The 19,932-nt window shown below is 37.7% G+C and overlaps 1 protein-coding gene across 1 annotated transcript in view; it reads left to right on the forward strand.

Annotated features, from left to right (window-relative positions):
- Positions 1-6,221: 6,221 nt before the first annotated feature.
- The window catches only part of LOC145998725 (putative ATP-dependent RNA helicase DDX23), a 50,490-nt gene continuing 36,779 nt past the window's right edge, over positions 6,222-19,932 (forward strand). The window contains exons 1-4 of the mRNA XM_083135240.1: positions 6,222-6,345; positions 15,007-15,223; positions 16,224-16,344; positions 18,235-18,419. Coding sequence (XP_082991366.1) covers positions 15,030-15,223; positions 16,224-16,344; positions 18,235-18,419 — 500 coding nt within the window. The 5' untranslated portion in view covers positions 6,222-6,345; positions 15,007-15,029. The remainder of the gene's footprint in view (positions 6,346-15,006; positions 15,224-16,223; positions 16,345-18,234; positions 18,420-19,932) is intronic.

Here is a 19,932-nt window from a genome sequence, read left to right on the forward strand (position 1 = left end):
TCTTAAGTGGAATGGTGCATCCATTTTCATCGGTTTCCCTTTGCATGAATTGCAGCACGTTTGCCACAACTTCCCGTGTTTGCCCACGAATCGTCCTGCGGAAAACCTTAGAATGAACGGGAGGCATGTTTCCCTTGAAACGAAAGAACAAACGAATGTGAAATTAACAGCACCCGCGTGAAGATAAACAACTGATTTCCAACTTGTTTCTGCCTGGCCGCCCACGACAACAATATTCTGACTCATGCTTTTCTCCTTTCCCCTCCCCTACCTCGCGCCAGCTCAAACCTATGCTGAGGCTCGTTGACCAGCTTTCATCCATACGCCAGAGAACTTCCGAAAGTGCGCGAGCTCTAACATATCACTTTATAATTCAAGGGTCCTGTGTTCGATTCCACTGCAGGCACTTTGCACAGCGGTTTGGATCCCACTTTAAACTGTAGGTCTAGTCCCGATTAACCTTTATGTTCATAAACCGTCATTGTTTAGCGGGAAAATGAAAACAGTTATGCTTTGAAATCCCTAACATTCCCACTCGCAAGAAAAAACAGTAGAGGAGTTTTCCCTTTAACATGTTTTCACCCATTCCCAGAATTCACCTTAATTCTCTCACAATATTCTCTCTGAACATCACGTGACATCAACATCACACAATATTTCAAATCTCATCCAGTCAAAAAACGTAGTTACCCTTTTCCAAATTTCCCGGTGTACCCCTAAAAATTATCCCCTTTCCAGAAAAAACAGGACTCCTCTAAATGTTAACCATTTAAAAAGTCTTTACCTCATCTCCCTCACGGCATTCCGTTTGAATATCACGTGACATCAACGTCACATTTCAAATACCATAACTTCCCGCCAAAACGTGAGTACGTTATTTTTTCTATTAATTTTGACCTATGTTTGTAAAACATCCTCCAATCGGCCCCCCTGTAGCCCCCACTAGATTTTTGTAGCACGGTTGATGCATTTTGGCCGAAAACTTAAAAAGTAGAAGTTTACATTTTCCATTACAAACCTTCCATTGGGACAAGTATAATGTCCAAGTACATTTTCTAGTTCAGTTAGATCGCAAGGTTACTTCTATTATTATGTGTTCTAAAATCAGGGGGCAGCTGCAGATATGCCTGGGTAACAGTGGCCGCTGATCATTTGATACTAAGTAATTGACCAATCATGAGTCGCAAAACATGCTACGAAATCTGCTGCCTACCTGGTAGGTGGACGTATACAGTGGCTGCGAGATTGTGCTTCGATTGTTGACATATGCAGCTAAATTTGTTATAGCGTCTATAAATCGTATCACTATATTTCAGAATAGGTCTAATAGGACGACATTCAAAATCTAAAGAAGCGTTATATTTATTTTCTGTTTGTTAGTTCCTCACTCGAGTACCGTCAATTGCATAGAGTGTTAGTGATGTTCTCTCATTGGTTTCATCGTTATATCTATTCTTAACGCTGCAATACGATGTTAAATAATCTAAGAGTACACAAACTACCTAATTTTTAAATGCTAAGAATTGAATAGATTAAAATTGAGCTCCCAGCCCCAATAGTCTAGCGATAAGACTGCTGCCTTGATATCAAGGGGTCCCGGTGGAGGTAACATTTCATTAAGTGGTTCGCATTTCACTAGAAGCTGTAGCTGTTGTCCCAATTAGCCTCTGTGCATATAGTGGACCTTAATACAAATCCAATCAACTAATCATTGCAATACGGTGCGAAAATCAGCACATTGGGGAATTTTATTCCCGGATTCCACGTCCTACATGTTAATTATTATTTGTGATGGTAGCATATAATTTCTTCTGCACCGTCACAGTGGCTAATCACTATTCCGTGGAGGAGAATCAATCTTTGAAGCACATCTAAAACTATTTATCCAATTCTGATGAGCCTTTATGTTCGTATATTACATCTGCTCATAAAATAGGCATATCTTATTGTATATCTGCCATGAATCATTTTCTAATTTCAGGGAAAAGTATTCACGCTCTTCACAGGTAAATAGTGTTACATGTAATATTTATGCATATATCCAGAGTTGAGAGTGAGTGTACACACAGTGGTCAAATTTGATTCCGTGCAGCAGAATCAATCTTTGAAGCACATCTATAAACTACTGTTCTAATCTTATCAGTATTTATGAATAATATATTCTGAAATACAATTATAATCTTCAGCAATTACTTTCACTGATGAGAATGCCCAATGCAAGAGTTGCAACTATATTAATTGCTTTTATGTCAATGTATTTGTCTCCTAGTGGAGGGGAATTTGTAGTGGAAATATGTTTGTTCCTTGAGAGTGAAACCTCCTAAGTAGACTGTATTTCCGCATTCTCCCAATTTTTAGCCCTAAGTTCTGAATTCCAGTCGAAGATATTTCAGCATGGAAGTGAAGAAAAGTATCATTAACACACTTGCTTTTCAAGTTATTAAGTTAGTGTCGCTTTTCTGAAGTATGAAAAGCTACAATCTTTCGCTCCTCCCTGCTGTTATGATTTGGACAGTTTATAGTTAGGCACACTACGAGGCAGAAAAAAATTAAAATTAAGACTCTTCAGCAGCTGCTTGCAATGGTTGAAACATTCAAAATTGCCTTTTACGAACTGCTTTGTGTTATTGAAATATACATATTCCCATCAACCGAATTGGTAACGAGATCTATTCTGTCCTTTCAGAAAGGGCTTGCAAAATCCTTGGATTTAAAGAAGATTGTAGCTACTCATAAAAAAATATGTATCTTATCGTAGTTTCTTGCTGTGGTTGATTTTCTCATTTTAGCAAAAAAGTACACACACGCTTTACATACAAATAATGTTACTTGTAGTATTTATACGTATATTCAGCGAGTTGATAAGTGTAGTTTTCATGGTGTATTTTGTACTGTTCACATGAATAGTAAGTCTGTGACATTATTCCACTCAATAATGGCTTAGTCGCCTTGTAATCAAGGGGCCCCGGGTTCGATATCCGGTGGAGGCGCTTAGTGGTTCGGATCCCACTTTAAACTGTAGGTCCAGTCCCGATTAGCCTTACTGTGCATAGAGTGGACTTAAAATACCAACTCAATAAATCAATCAATCAATAATGGCTTAGGAAAATAAAACAATATAATTATTGCTTTTTATTTCACATGGAAGATTCGTGCCTTTTGTATATGATGGAACAAAATACAACATCTCAATGATTTATCTTTGAATCTGACTGTAAAATATGTTACTTGTACCGGAGCAAAATATTAAGTAATTACCTTTTAGCCGGTATTAGTTACCCCCTATAATTTGACTCCGAAATCTGTAACCCCCACTTATTTCAGGCTGGCGCCGTCACTGCCCTCAAATCCCCACCCGTAAAACACTAGAGGAATTTTCCCTTTTCATTGGTTCACGAATTCCTGGCTCACAATGTTCCCTCTCCATATCACGTGACATCTTCAAAAGTGCATGACGTCACACAATATTTCAAACCATACCCACCCTAAAACATCGTTACCCTTTTTAAAAGTTCCTAGTACACCCTGAACATAAAAACCTCTCCAACAAAATTGGCACACACCTGACAATTAAATACTGCTACTACCAATAATAATACTCATAATAATGTTAATTGCAATATTGTTAGTAATGCTAATCATTTTAATCATATTACTAATATTCATATTAATCTTAATTTTAATATTATTATTAATACTTTTCATTTGATTTATATTATTAAATATTATTACAATATCGTCAAAATTTCCTTCAATTAAATCACAGCCCTCGTATATTATTTCTCCTCTTATCAAACTGCCAAATATTCTCTGAAGGGCTTTGTTACCATTTTTATACCATTAGAAGCATTCCCCAGCTATCCTCAAGGTTCGAGCAAATATCCGCCATCCCCCAAATAACATTCTGTTTAAGTTAAGAAGATTAAATGGCTAAATATCACATTTTTATCTTATTCCCATTTTGCGCAACACATTATAGTTAATTTCGATACATGCGATATTCTTCCAATTAATTTTAAAAGGTAGTATGTCACATAAATATTTTTGATATGACAATAAGAACATCACGGATTCGTGTAAGACCTAGTTTTTTGAATTGATATGCCACTTACAAAGGTACTTTATTCTCAAACACTTTATTAAAAATATATAACTGAAGTAACACTGCTATAAAAATTATAGAATGAAGGGAATCATAGTAGTAAATAACAGAATCTATTTTTCAGTACGTACAACTATCATACTATGGCTTCTTTTGAATAGCCATATAGTTGTTTTAAGTTTTTAATACAGAAGTAGCGCAAAAGTAGCGAAGCTACATTTTGGAAGAGTAGCTGTAGCTGTAGCGAAGCTACTTATAAAATGTAGCGTTCTGATCACTACAAATATCCCTACCAAATTTTAAACCAATCAAATTCTACTATCTCCCTCACTTTCCCGCTAAAATATTTTCAAATCATAACGGTTTTTTTCCTTATCTTCCCGCCAAAACTCAACAACCAATCAAAATCCACCATTCCCCTTACCTTACCCCTCTTCTTCTTCCTTAATTGATCTTCCATCGATTTTTCCAGTATTTCCAATCACTTCCGGTTCATCGATAAACCTATTGTATGCTTGTGCATACATCTACTTCATCAATTGATCTATGGATTTTTCCAGCATTTCCAATTCACAACCTATTGGAAAACATTTGTGGTGTTGTACGTAGTTAGATGGTATAACCCTCTGTAGGGAATGCACGTTTTGTGATCGTCCCATCATCATTTCCATCTTATCGCTTTCATCCTCATCATCGTGATTAGCCAAAAGTGGCAGAAAGGCGAAGTAAATTAAATCAATTAAAATTAAGGATGATTTTTAGTTTCGTATTTCACCACGTGTCCCGCTCGGGGCCATGCGGTCTAAGGCGCAAGCTTGGCTCGGGCTACGGCACACGTGCAGGTTCCTGGGGGAAGCATATCAACTTTTCTCTTGAGATTTCGGCCAATGTATGGGACCGGTGGTCACCCACCACCACCACCGTGATTACATTGGGGAGCTATGAATGAGTAGCGTAACCCTGTCATAGAAAACCTGCAACAACGACTGGGGATTCGTCGTGCTGGCCACACGTCACCCCGTAACTGGTTGGATGAGATTTCTGGGAAGACTTCAGGTAATTCGAATAGTGAAATTGTAGCGTGAAATCATGGACGAGGGGTGCCATGAAAGATAGTAGATTAAGCGGTCTCTGATGCTTTATGAGAATTTTCATAACTGGGCAAAGTATCACCTCACCCCCCTCTACTTTGAACACTGCTGCCCCCTCCCCCGAGGAAATATCCTGCGGCGGCCTTGGACACTTTGTTCGTTTCAAATTTCCAAACATGTAGTTGTCGTGGAAAAATCAAGCAAGTACGAAGCAAGTCACCATCTTCAGCTCTCTTGGCATACTTTCATAAATTGAGTGTGTTTGTTTTCAACATCGCACCCCTTTTATTTCATTCCGCACAACCTCAGCACCCCTACATGAATAATCCGGGCTCCGAAGCTGACTGGAAGTAAGGAACATGCACACTGATGAGATATATTTATCATCACTAGGGCTCGAAAGTTGATGACCTAAAAAGTGTCAGTCATTCATCTTTTTCCAGAGTGGCCCTTCCATATGCCATAGTCGGTCAGTATTGATAATACGGTTGTGTTTCGTGTACATCAGATTATATATGTATATATTTTAAATATTGTGATTAATTTTACTTTAAACCCACATATTAAAGCACGCCAAGGGAACCTCAAAGTAAGCTTCACAGTATTTTAAGTTTGCTGGAGGAAAAATAATTTTTCTACAATAAATTACCGTATTTCCGATTAATGGCGAGCTTGCTAAAAGAATCATGTCAGAAATGTATACTAGCGAATGCATTTAAAATTCACGAAACAACAAGAAAGAAGGAAAAAAAGGCTAAAAATTAAGAAAAATGCCAGAAAAACGGCAAAAATAATGAAAAATGACCTAAAAGCCAAAACAGGCAGAAAATGTAAAAAAAATGAAAATTGAAAATAATGTTTTCTGGTACTCACTGAAGGAAAACGAACTGATATCAGATTTAATCATTGTTTTCAAGGATCAGAAAAAAAAGATGATTTGTCATCAACTTCCGAGCACGTAATCGTCACCGATAGTTTGACTTTTGGTCCATCCCTTGCCCTGGCACCGCCACCCGCCACTGTTTTGAGCCAAATGGCAGGCAAGAACGTTATTTCCGAGAAGCAGGAAGAAGATAATTTATCACAGTAACGAGCTTCACTGTCAGCAGCCTACAAATTGAACGTGAAAGAGACGTTTCGAGAACTTCGAAGGTAAGTCTGAAACTTATTTCATACGTATTTTCTGTAATAATTGTGGAAACACTGAATTATGATGACAGAAACTTTATGTATACGTAGCGTTTGATACTTGTTATTTTTCATTAACGCAGTGATGTAAAGAAACTAGCTACAATAGATATGCGTACAATGTTTACATCGCTAAACCTGCTTGAATATTATGTGTTGTACGATGATATACGTATTATTTCCTTTTGGTATTAAGTATGTATGATTATCGATGTGCTACTAATCACGAATCTGAAGTTAAAGGTTGTCGGAAACGTCTAGAAATTGCAAAATAAGGCGTTAGTTTTCGGAATGGAAACCGTCGATTTTCGCGAAAATGTTTGTTTCACAAGCAAATATATATAGGTATTCCTGATACGGTAAGACTGCATAATATGGGCTGCTTAGGAGGAACGCGGTTCATAATTTTTTGGTAATGTTTTGTAGTTAGTAATCGGGAAAAGTAAAGGTAAATTTCTCGTATCGGACAAACAGCTGAAATTTCCAATTTTTTTTGATTTCGATATTCGTACTTACTTATTCTGCATTGACGAACATTGCTGAAGGTGACATTTCGCTTAATTCACCGAAAATAGCTATATTTGCGACATATCGAGTAAGTTTTCTTGCTTGCTTCTTCCCTTCCGTAACACGGGAAATGGCCGTCACAGATTCACCACCGTAGTCCATATGCAATGTTTCCACCCCACCTCGCGTAGAAAGTGCAAGATCGGCACAATTGCTCATTATTTACCGGTGAGGAAGAATATCGGAAACGTGTTCGGGAATGTAGTTTTGATCCATTTTAATGGGAATTCATGTTGTTTTTTACTAAAATCTATTTCCGACGAGCTATTGCTCCTGCCGCCATTTGCTTTCTGCAGGAGAGCACAATACACTCTATTGCTGCTGCTAGAAGCCGATGTTGTCCGAATGTCGGAAACGTGTTCGGGAATGAAGTTTTGATCCATTTTAATGCGAATGCATGTGGTTTTCTACGAAAATCTATTTCCGACGAGCTATTGCTGCTGCCGCCATTTGCTTTCTGCACGAGAACACAATACACGCTATTGCTGCTGCTAGAAGCCAATCTTGTCCGTATATGCTAAATTGAACGAAAGAAGTGCTAATGGAACCTAACCTAACAGGCCTAACCTAACCTAGTAGGCATACCTCGTCCCCGTGATGGTCCGTGGGGCTATCGTGAATTTTTGGGCTAACGTCAATGGTTTTTGGGGCTACCCGTGGATGGTTTGTGGGAAATAAAGATCAACAGTAAGTACTCATTAATGTAAGAAATATACATTATTTTCATTACAAATTCATTATTTCACTTAAAGAAATGTTCCGCAATGTAGAATGTTACGTTAGCTACATTAACGAGTACTTATTGTTGTTCCTTATTTCCCACAAACCATGCACGGGTAGGCCCAAAAACCATTGACGTTAGCCCAAAAATTCACGATAGCCCCACGGACCATCACGGGGACGAGGTATGCCTACTAGGTTAGGTTAGGCCTGTTAGGTTAGGTTCCATTAGCACTCCATAATAGCACGTATAAAGGAAAAAAAGTAATCCATGTTACCGTAACGTATATTCTATTTTGAACTACATGTAATTGTTAGCTGATATGATAACAGGTTAGTGAAATACAAATTACCATTTGCAACTTTCTTCTGTGAAAATACTTAATATTAACAATAAGTAAGGAAAAAACACTTTTGAACAGTTTATTGAAAGACAAGTTACCGTCAAATGTCTTATATGAAAACACTTGATATGAACAATAAGTAAGGGAATAAAAACTTTTGAACTATATGTAATTGATAGCACCTGCTTGCATAAAAAATTCGTGCACTCGACTGTCTAGTCCGAAGTTGGTCTTGAAGATGTACTCTGATAAATAGCCGGAGAACAAATATTTCCTTCGTCCAAAAGTTGACATGGACCTATGGACATTGCGCCATACGCGTTCTATGTTTTGAGAGTGTACTGGAACTTCATCACCCTACATTCTTTGCAAGTTTTCTTGATGAACACGTCCGCTTGCTGGTGTGTCGACAAATTCCACGCTATGGTTAACTCTTAGATGTCTGTAGCCTGCTCCCTGTAAGTTTATGTATGCCCTCCAACAATCTGACATGATAGTTGTTCCGGGAAGTATGAATTGTCGTATTATATTTAGCAAGTTTCTTCATTTCGGTTTTCTACAGGAACCATGAAGAAGCGTTGATGGTTACCCCTTTCTATTCCTCCAAAGACCCACTGTCCTTCAATTGGACGTCCTCTCCTATTAACACATTTCGTTGTCTTGCCGAACTTAGCTTCATCAATTTCGACAATAATTCCATGTCCTCCGATTGGTCTTGAATTTTCGATGACCCAGTCTTCACACACTTGCCTACAGTGGTTTGACCAGTCCACAAATGCCTGATTAGAAATTTTAAGTTCAAATTGAACGAGAGCTAGCCTTGGGTTTGGCAGAAGGAGCCACAGTACACAAAATTGTATGATTTTCTCAACACTTAGTTTAGTTTGTCCTACAAAAGTTCCTAATCTTGCAGAACAAGTAAAACCACAGGGAACTCCTTTCCGCGTCATTCTGCCACGTCCTGCCACTCGCTTCGTACAGATAAATTTCCATTTACCTGTACGTAAAATGTGCAGCTTACATGTGCTACCACATTTCTGACAGTCCATTTCTTCTTCAACAATACCATGCTGTAGTACAAAATCCACAACATCTTCAACCCCTTTCAATTGTACCACGCATCCTGCACACGTCATTTTCAACACGTTGATCACGTTCAAATTTAAACGTGTGACCAGTTACATAAACGCATGTTTGGAAACACTGGCCCGGATTACGTCATCACGCACAGGCTACATCCACCTGGAAGTAAATGGATGCAAGAGCTCTCATGCAACGGTCACACATTTATATCGAAAAAAGATGATTTACCGGCAAAATTCAATGAACGATGCGAGAAAACACTTCCCCGAACTTCCACAAGTATAAAGAAACTGCATTCGGTAAGTAATTTCTCCTGTAAATTTGAAGAAATCCGTTTGTCCGATACGAGAAATTTACCAAAGTGAATTTGAAGGTGCGGAAAAAAATTTTCTTTGAAAAAAAAACAACTACAAATAGGTATCCAGATAAACCCGATATCACCCTAACCTAACCACACGTCAGTGGTTCGTTTGGCTAGCGTCAATGGTTTGCAATTATTTTGCAATTTCTTGACGTTTCCGACAAATTTTAACTTCAGATTCGTCATTAGCAGGCCTCAATTATTAAGTATGCCAACTATGAAGAAAATCGGAGAGGGTCCGGTCATCTTAAGTCATACCGAAAGATGAGTTATGTGGATTTTTTCAGTAATATGGTTCTGTAGTTCAAATTGTTTCCATTTCTGATAACATCTTAATTATATCTACACTGCTAGACATTATCATCTACACCCCCAAAAAGAAAAGAAACCATGCCTTTGACCTAGATTTTTGTCCATTTTTTACAATCCGCTCAGTGATTTAGCCAAAAACACTCCTAGAAAGAACTCCCACTCATGAGACAATTATCATGAAAATCCAATGAATAGTGGTCGAGCCTTGTCAATTCTCCATTTGTTTCTTTGCAAATGAGGTGGAAAGGGGAAGAACAACAACCACTTGGGCCAGTTTGACGTTTGTGCGGTGGTGAGCAGACGACAGGATTCCGCTCCTCCAGCAACAGTTAAATTGTAGAAGGGAACTCCAGCTGTACGTAATTCTGTTGCCAACTTAGCATTTTCGAGCAAGGTTTGTTGGCTAGAGTGAAAAATACAGAAAATGCCTCCAATTTCGTTAATTTTTGGTATACTAACTAAATTTGACCTTCTAATCACGAATCGGTTGTTAAAATGTGGGGGTCACGTGAAAAAATTGTACACTTACATCTATATATGTTGCCACGAACCATGCACGGGTAACCCCACAAACCATTCACGGATAGCCCCACGAACCATTTCCGGTAAGGTTAGTTTAGGCAAACTTAGTTAAAACTTTCATCCTAAAATAATGCGATACAGCTGTAAAAATATATATATATATATATATATTGTTCGCTCTGGTTTGTCCGAATCAAGATTGGCACCAAGGAACTTTATTTTTGTATAGTACCTGACCGGTGTCAGTTGTAGTTCAAGCCAACCTTGGCTTTGCAGTCTAGCGCTAGTTGCTTCTGAGAAATAGGCGGGATTTAGCTCTCTTTCTACCAATCCCATGTGACAACACTGGCATATACCGGCAGGCCTGACCGGTAACTTGGTCCCTAAACAGGCATATGAATAACCCCGTAGCACACTGTCCCAAAGTCTTCACCTTCTCTTCCCTTGCATTGGCACCTTCTTCCCTTGTTACCTCTTCAGGGTAGCGGAAACTGCCTCCCTTTTCATTTCTGTCAACTGTAGAAAAAAATGTTCTCTGTAATATCTACTCGACGGCAACGCTATTGGTAAATGTATTTAACAATGTTGTTATTTTATTCAAAACAGCTTTTTAATTCTTCACTTACCTGCGGTAATACCGTTACATGCACGCCCCGCACGCCTTATCAGTATATTAATCATGTAAATCCATGTTGAAATGATTTTCATGAAATACATGAAATTCTAGCTCAGTACTTGAATGAGGGAAGTACCATTTTTGCTTTTGTGAAACTCCAAATATAAAACATTAAATTTCTTTCGATGAAATAAAAACATAAGAAATGCAGAACCTGATAGTGACATTAAGTTGAACACATTTTCTAAAGATACATTCACTTACACAGTGTATTGATCTTAATCATTAACAGTACATAAATACATGGAACGTCTGTATGTCCAGCAATTATGTTGAATGCTGTTTTGTATACGTGTGTGATCATAATTGAAGGTAATTAAAAGACAAGGTATGATTTTACAATACCGGACAGTTTCCCAATTTCTTTCATATATCGCATACTCAATAATTTAGGGCTCCTAATCATGAATCTGCAGTTAAAATTTGGCACTCACGTGTGGAACTTGCAAAATAACATGTAGAAGGTTGTGATTTTAGAATACCAAAAATAGGCATAATTTTGTTAATAATAATAATAATAATAATTCCTTTATTTAGCGGGCAAGGTTCAGCCATAGGCTGCTCTACCACCTAACCCTTGTCATGAGCTACATAAGAAATATAAGCATATACAGGGTGTTAATTTTAACTTGACATATGAAAATAGCGGGAGTGATATGCATGTGAGGAAAATTTGGTCCAAACGAACCATGATCCTTGTCGGGGGGGAAAGTTAATGGCGTACATATGAGCCCCGGCACAGGGCCCCCCTGCGGGGCGGGGGGGGGGGGCACGTTGTGTTTTTCAAATAGGAACCCCCGAATTTTGTTTCATTTTGGGATTCACAGAGTCAAAATAAATAATAATTATGCTTGACATGGGTGCAACAACATGCGAAATAAAAAAGATATGGCCATGTGTATGTTTGAAAACACGTAAATGTTATGCATGGAAAAACGGTAACAGGCCCCCACGAAAATACGAAGAATGGCGTGTGCAGAGGAAAATTTCATTGCTGTCGATGGTGTCATTGAAGAGTGGAAGAAGTACCAAAAGAAGAGTGCGGAGGGTTAGGGGGAGGGGGCAGCATGCAACGAACAAAGTGGAAATACATCTGCTGGATTAATGCAGATGGCATGGAGATGAGGGAAACACAAAAACGTATTCAGGGATGACAGAAAAGCGTAGGAGATGGGAAGGATGGAATGCAAATACTATTACCCTTGAACCTGTGGGGTGCTTGTTACAAGGGAGTCCCCTTGCCTCTCACGTGTGGGGTGCTTGTTTCAAGTGAGTCCCCTTGCCTCTCACCTGTGGGGGTGGTGTGGTGCATGGGCATACATGCCTTACCCAAGCAAATGCTCGAAATGGTGACCATGAATGTCGATGCATTTATTTATTCTTGCATGAAATGACTGTTCACAACGCAAAAGTGTGGCGGCATCAATTTGTGTGCAAGCATTTCGTATTCGTTGCATCATGTCGTTGCGCGTTGTGGGTACAGTTCGATACACCATTCCTTTCAGAAAACCCCACAAAAAGAAATCTGGCGCAGTAAGGTCTGGTGATCTAGCCGGCCAATTGACAGGACCACATCGTCCGATCCAGCGATGATGGAACTTGCACGTTAATACTTCCCGAGCTATGGCAGCATAATGTGCCAGACAACCATCATGCTGATACCACATGGCCTGTCGCTGTGCAAGGCTTAGATCCTCCAGCAATATCGAGAGTTCGTCCTGCAAGAAATTGCGATACGTTTGCCCATTCAATGTACCGTCAATGAAAAACGGACCAATGAGTTTGTCACCCATGATGCCACACCATACGTTCACTGACCACGGGCGTTGATGTTCAACTTCACGCAACCAGTGTGGGTTGTCGGCACTCCAGTAGTGCATGTTGTGCCGGTTAACCTGGCCATGGTTTGTGAATGTTGCTTCGTCGGAGAACAGAACGTCCTGAAAGAATGCCGGATTTCGATGTATTTGTCCACGTGCCCATTCACAAAACACCATCCGTGCACGGAAATCATCACCATGAAGTTCCTGGTGCAGGGACACATGGTACGGGTGAAACTTGTGCCTCTTGAGTATGTTCCAAACACTGACATGGGACATCCCACTCTGGCGAGCTATGTTACGTGTGCTGGAATGGGGATCATACGCCACTGCAGCTAATACAGCGATTTCATTATTTTCCCCAGTGACAGTTCTTCGACGCCGTCTTTGTTGTGGACACACGCTTCCTACTGTTGCAAATTGCTTGACAACCCTGGCGAAAGTCGACCGCGAACGCACTCTGTTCGGTTAGCATCTGGCATATTCGGTGACAGCATTGTCCACATTCCGTCGACATTCACCGTACATGAATATCATTTCAATTCTGTCTTCCACAGATACACGCTCCATCGTCCTAAGTATACCTGCACTTTTACCCTGCAGTCACTTCGAACACGGGCACGTCAACTAACCTTCTGAAGCACTCACGCCCAATAACCACCTATTTCCCCAAGCAAACACGGATTTTTGCAGTCAACAACAGAGAAGATTGTGGAACATAGTCCCCTTAAGTTCAGGTTGGTGAGAGCCGCTAGTTGTTTAGTTCCAAAGCAAATGACACAGTTTCCAAAGCGATGTGCTCAGCACATGGAAGACCTGATACAGGAACTTATCAGGAGAAAAATAATGAAGGCTGTAACTGGTGACAAAGTAATGTGCCAGTTTAAGACATTGTTGCACAATGTCAGTAGTGAAAAGGAATTGAAAGAGAAGTTTTGTAACTTTTCAATCAAAACTGATGCACTAGATTCTTTTTTTTACAGGTGTTATGAAGGGCAAGTTATGGAGCACTGTTAAGTTGGTTTTGATTTTATCACATGGCAATGCATATGTAGAAAGTGGGTTTTCTGTAAAAAAGCAGGTTTTAATAGAAAACTTGAAAGAAGAGTCTGTTGTGGCTATTCGGCAAGTTTATGATGCAGTGAAAGTGGTAGGAGGAGTGTCAAATGTAGAAGTAAGCAAAGATATGATCCAGAGTTTTAAAGGTGCACGTATTAGATACAAAGAAGCATTGCAGAAGATGAGAAAGAAATGTGATCACAAGGAAGACAAAAGGAAAGAAATGAAACATAAAGCAAGTTAGATCCGTGCTTTACAAGCCAAACAACAAAAGATGCAAGAAGAAGCAAAGGCTACTGCAGAACAATTAAAAAAAACTTGAAGCTTCTGAGAAGTAAAGTTTCTTAATTTGCTGTATCAGACATTAAGTACATTTCTTGTTTTATATTTCAGTCTTTATTTCAGTTTTTTAAATCGGTACTAATAATTGTCACTTCATTTTTATATGTTTTAAAATTTCCAATAATTTGTTTGTCTTAACTATTATTGTATGCATTACAGATTAATTGATATTGTATCCATTTATAAACATGTATAAAAAGTGTGAAAATATTTTAATGTTCTATATCAGATATGTTAGAAATTGTTTCACAGTTGTTTAAAGTTCTAGAAAACTGGTCATCTTTGTTCTTAATTACATGCAAAGAAGTGTAATTTTATTTTATTATTGAACTAGTTTTGTTATTTGCATCAGAAAACAACAGTAATAAAGAAGGTGAGGATGTTTTGGCTATGAGGGGAAATGGAGGAGGCCATTGTAAAATTATAGTAGTCTTTTACTGTGCATTCAATACTCTGGAAAAAATATGAGGATTCTGGAAAACTCAGGGAAATCTCAGGGAAAATGGATTTGGAGTTTGCGTGGGAACCCTGCGTTAGGCAAACAGTTAAAATTTGCAAGCCCAAATGTCAAAGCCTCGTTAGTCTGCAACTTGAGTCCTAGGTGTACTGTGTGAAAATGAAGTTGATACTTGAGTACCTTTCAATAAGGCAACTCCTTACACCCACAAATGTTAAGTGAAAGAAATGTAACACCTTAATTACAATTAGAGTAAATATTTTATCCAAAACCTAAACTTGAAACAATTTTAGATACATATGTTTTAATTAGCACAGTAAGTGAATATAATATAATAATAATTTTGAAATATTTTCCTTCAGGCAAACGGATACTTTGAATAGCCATGGGACTGGAAAAGAAGGGCCACAGAAGAAGTAGAAGTGAAGAACGAGGCAGAGAGCATGAGCGCAGAGAGCGAAAGAGATCTTCTCGAAGTAGATCTAAGGAAAGGGAGAAAGAAAGAAAAAAGAAACACAGGGACAGATCAAGGAGTCGAAGTAGGGAGAGACACAGACACAAGAGGAAATCTCGTTCAAGGTTTGTCCAAATGTTGTCAGTTAATGTATAGCTTAAAAAGTAGTAAACTGTGAACATACATATGTGTTAAACGGTATGTGCTGTAACCAATGAAAAGGTAAGAAATATGTAGCCTCAACAATACCATGTTACCAGCATCCCCATCCTATTTTTGTGAAACAAATTGGTCGAGTCGGGACGAACTGTAACTGAAACGTATCACAAATACAGTATTTAACCTAATAATTGTCATATTTCTGTTACAGTTATGAAACTTGTGGTATCACGTAAATGATCTTTCCACTTTGCTTGAAGTAGTTTGGGTCAATATTTAAACTTGCGCAGATTATCTGGTGTGTACTTAATTTCCAATGTAATGGAAATTCCAGAAAATTTGTAAATATGTGTGCATGTGGTTGAATAAAACTCTTGCCTTTTAGTGAGTCGTTTTATCATGTTTTTTGTGTGTGTTTTTTCTGGTGACCAGGAAACTGAATACAGTACTCTATATTTCATGTCTAGTGTTGGTATATGGCAACTTTTTATTAACATCCTAGTGGTACAGTTAAAGCTAACGGGAAATCAATAAAAATAAATCACAAATAATGTTGGAAAATATTAAATAAAGGTAAGTTATAATCACCAATTAAAAAGATAAAAGATAATAAAATTAAAACCAAGCTAACCTCATAGGAGATAGTTTGAGCCTTGAAAAGTTATTCTCATATACTTCAAATTAAGCAACTACTTCAAAATTATTGAATACCGATAGAAATGGAAAGCTCTCATTTGCCAACATACAATTGTTATGCAATTAGTTTATTTTTTTAAAAATAATTAATCAGGAATTATTGCAAGCCCTGTTTTATTTTTTGTGTGTGTTGATAGCATCATACCCTTTTCCCTAGAACAAGCTGTATAAAATATTACAGCACACATACTGAAATTGTACTGTAGGGATATTGTAAGACTTAGCCATTATTTAAAAATCACATGGGTGAACATTGTATTCTGATTCTAGTTCCCCTAAGCTTAAGATTGAGGAATTGAAGGAGGAAGAAGAACAAGATGCTAAAAAGGAGCCACTTTCACTTGAGGAGCTTTTAGCCAATAAGAAAGCAGAGGAAGAAGCCAGGAGTAAGGTAAGAGAAGACTATGCTCGAGTCATCGCAGAACATTTCGTTTAACATTAAACATGTGGTTTCTTACATCTTCCTTTCTTTCAATGTTTTAAATTTGTTATCCGACCGTTTTTTCACAAACGCAACATTCTTGGAGTTTTAAAAAGTTTGCTTGGGGGAGTACTTAAAACTACATATGATCCTGTTTTTTTATAGTGTGTTGTAAAATTTGGCTACACATTTAAAAAATGTGTGAGATAACTATTTTGTTTGAGTACATTTTCCCATTTTATGCATTAAGAGTCTTAAACCAGATAAAGCCATCTTCCCGGATTTTACATTTTTCTGTATTTTTTATGTAGACAGTGTGCTCCACATTATACTAAATAACATAATTAATATAATTGAAACAATTCAGGGGATCTGAAAGGTTTAACACAAGTTTTCAAATTTGATTGTAGTTACAAGATGACATTAATAAAATGGAAATTTTAGGTAAATTGCTGTTACTTCGACATTAGCAACATGTCAAGTTTATAGGGTGATATTAAATTCAAACACTAGCTTATGGAACATAAGGGAAACAGAAGAAAGAACTGAAATAATATATGCCTGCTTCCCATTCTGTACCCTCATGATGGGATTGAAACAGGTAAGACAAAATTGCTAACATGTACATGTGTTTGTTCAATGATCACATCAGTTGAAGCTCTGGCTGTTTCATGCAGTAATTTTTGCTGCCGCCTCACTATTGTGTTCCAATATTACAGTGTAACTAGCGCTATGCAAATTTTACATAGGTACATGAAGGAATCTATTTTTAACACAACCTCTACATCGTGAAAACAAAATGACGATACTTTGTGAACATTATTTTGTTTATTTTCGTCATATTGTAATTTTATTCTTCATTTTAAAATGTATAAACATGTTATTATTTAACATAGAATATTTTAAGAGAATGTCTTGATGGACAAGCCCGTACGCACATTAAGAATGAAGGCGAAAAGTTCGAACAATGAAAGACAAAAAATTATAATATTCATAACGCTGTAAATAAAGAATGAATATAATTTTAAATTCTTACAAGAAAATAGTACATGCTTCTAAACTTTCGTTTTCAAAATCTAACTATCCAAATCGAATTTACGAATGTCAAAATTACATGAAAGATTTTTCTTGTTTTACTACAGCTACGTAAAATTGACATACAGTGCACAACATAACAAACCAAATCAAGACGATCAGTGCTTGAACCCTCCTTACCACAGTGCTGCCTTGCGTCTGACAGCTGACAAAATGCCTGAGGCTCTGCTAGACAGAGGGGTGAGTGGGTGGGAGGTAGGGGAGGGGTTTGAGCGCAAAGCATATTTACGTACGATAGTGTTCTAGGATTAACTGATCTTGTCATATGATTAAGTTTTTGTACAAATATTTTAATATTCTAATGTAATTCTTGAATATTTTGAAGCAAGGCTGTGGTAAGTTCATACTTACAATGCGAGTGAAATACTCACCCACAAATTTATTAAATATTTTGAACAATTATTAATTGTTAGAATTTTCGAGCATTGGTATTGGTGGGAATCAAAAGTATTGACATCAGTTTAAAGTGATATCAGCTCAGCCAAACATTGAAGCCATTTTTAACCATGTTTAAACATTTTTCTGTGCCTTGCACTTAACTCCCATCTCTGAAGAAAGATCCGAGGTTGATCCAAAAATTAGCAAGACGAAACAAGCTACTTGTTGTGACTTTGTGTCAGTTGTCTTTAATATGTTGATGACGTGTGGTGATATACCACCCTTTTTCTCATGACGATAGAGATATTGCCTCTCAGACTTGGAATCTCTTTGGAGTTAAGATGTCCCCAGCGTATTCTCATGGCAAATATGTTTTCTTTTTTCAAGCCAAAATTCCTTACAAAAGAAGAGAGAGCTGTGGAAGCGTTGAAAAGAAGGCAGGAAGAAGTAGAGGAAATGAAGAGGAAAATGGATGAAGAACGAAAGAAGAGGATGGAATTCCACAAAGAAGCAAACAAAGCAATGGAGGAAGGACGAAAATCTGACAAGGACATGGACAAAGAAGGTTACAGGTGAGATTATATCTTTATAGTTAAGATCCTGTAATGAAAATTTGTACTCACCAAAACTGGTGACTTAATATTTCACGGTAAGCACCATAAAATACATTTTAGTCTTGACTTGCAACTTGTGGTAACTGATTTTAAAAGTTGTGTAGTGCATGTCATATGTCAAAGTAGTCTGACTTGCAACTTGTGGTAACTGAGTTGAAATGTTGTGTAGTGCATGTCATATGTCAAAGTACACAGCAAAAATGAAATTCTGGCCCCTTTCTTTTTACATGTGTGTCAGTGTTCACTTGTACACACACAACACAAAAGAACACACATACATTATGGTTAAAATTTTAGTATTATCCAGTCTGTTTCCACTAAGTGACATTTGGCAGTGTTATTTTCTGTGTACTTCCAACACAACATTTAAAATCATTGGTACTGCACAGCATGCTACAATGCCTGGGGTTCCAGGTTTGAATCCCAGTCTGTGCATGGATGTTCTTTGCAAGTGTCATTTTATCATATCACTCATTCTCATCTTTGTGATTAGCCAAAAGTGGCAGAAAAAATAAACCAAATCAATCAATCAAATCGTTGAATGGGGCATTCCATGAAAAGTGATCTTACTCCATGTAAATAACAAAATGAACCAATCTGAAAATTATTATTGTTTTTAATTGCATTAAGATTTAAATTTTTATGAATGCATATAATTTAACCTTTACAGTCCCGTGGCACTTATGCATTTTTTACCTCTGTCCCAGGCCATTGAAACGAGTTTTGTAAGGTTTAGCAAAAATCGTTATAGCTTCCCTCCTATGGCAGATAATTTACTGAAACAAGAAACATTTTACTAAGAATAAAATGTACTTTGACATAGAAGTGTTGCTATCTGTACATATTTGTTATTATTCGTGGCTTCAAATGTGAAAATTGAAGAAAAAAGAAAACAAAAAGACAAAATTCCCCCCCTGTTGAGACATGGGACGGGAAGAAATTCTATGTCCCATTTGCAACAACATGTCTACAATATAATTCAGTATTTATTTTGTTTCTAATGCCTTTTGCTTACCGAAGAAAAAATGAAAGAAAACTAAGTGCATGAGTTATTTTCGACAAGGGTTGGCAACATGCAAAAAAATTTTTTTAAAAAAACCCCAGGAATTTCAAATATACATAAACGAAATTGGAAGTAAAAATAATAACTTACCGAAGGCTGAAACTGAACATGCACCTTCTCTCCCCTCTGCTCCATCTCTGTACGTTGTCCTTATAAGTTGCGGTGCATCCGGTAACAGTGTCATAGATGCATATGTTTGCCTTTTTGTTGTGCCCCATTGACAAACAAATCGCAAGGAAAACAAGCATATCAAAAGGTAAAAAAAAAGGTGAAGTGCTGTCCTGTGCTTAGCACCATGCCATGAAGGTGTAAAGGGCATGTGGGGGGTAACGCCCCACACTTTCTTGATCTGGTCATGAGTGGGAGTGATGTGATCAGCAGCACACCCCTGACTTCCTTTACCCCCCA

The sequence above is a fragment of the Lepisma saccharinum genome, chromosome 14 (assembly GCF_977018435.1).
Source record: "Lepisma saccharinum chromosome 14, izLepSacc3.1, whole genome shotgun sequence".
In the NCBI taxonomy this organism is placed as follows: Eukaryota; Metazoa; Arthropoda; class Insecta; order Zygentoma; family Lepismatidae; genus Lepisma; species Lepisma saccharinum.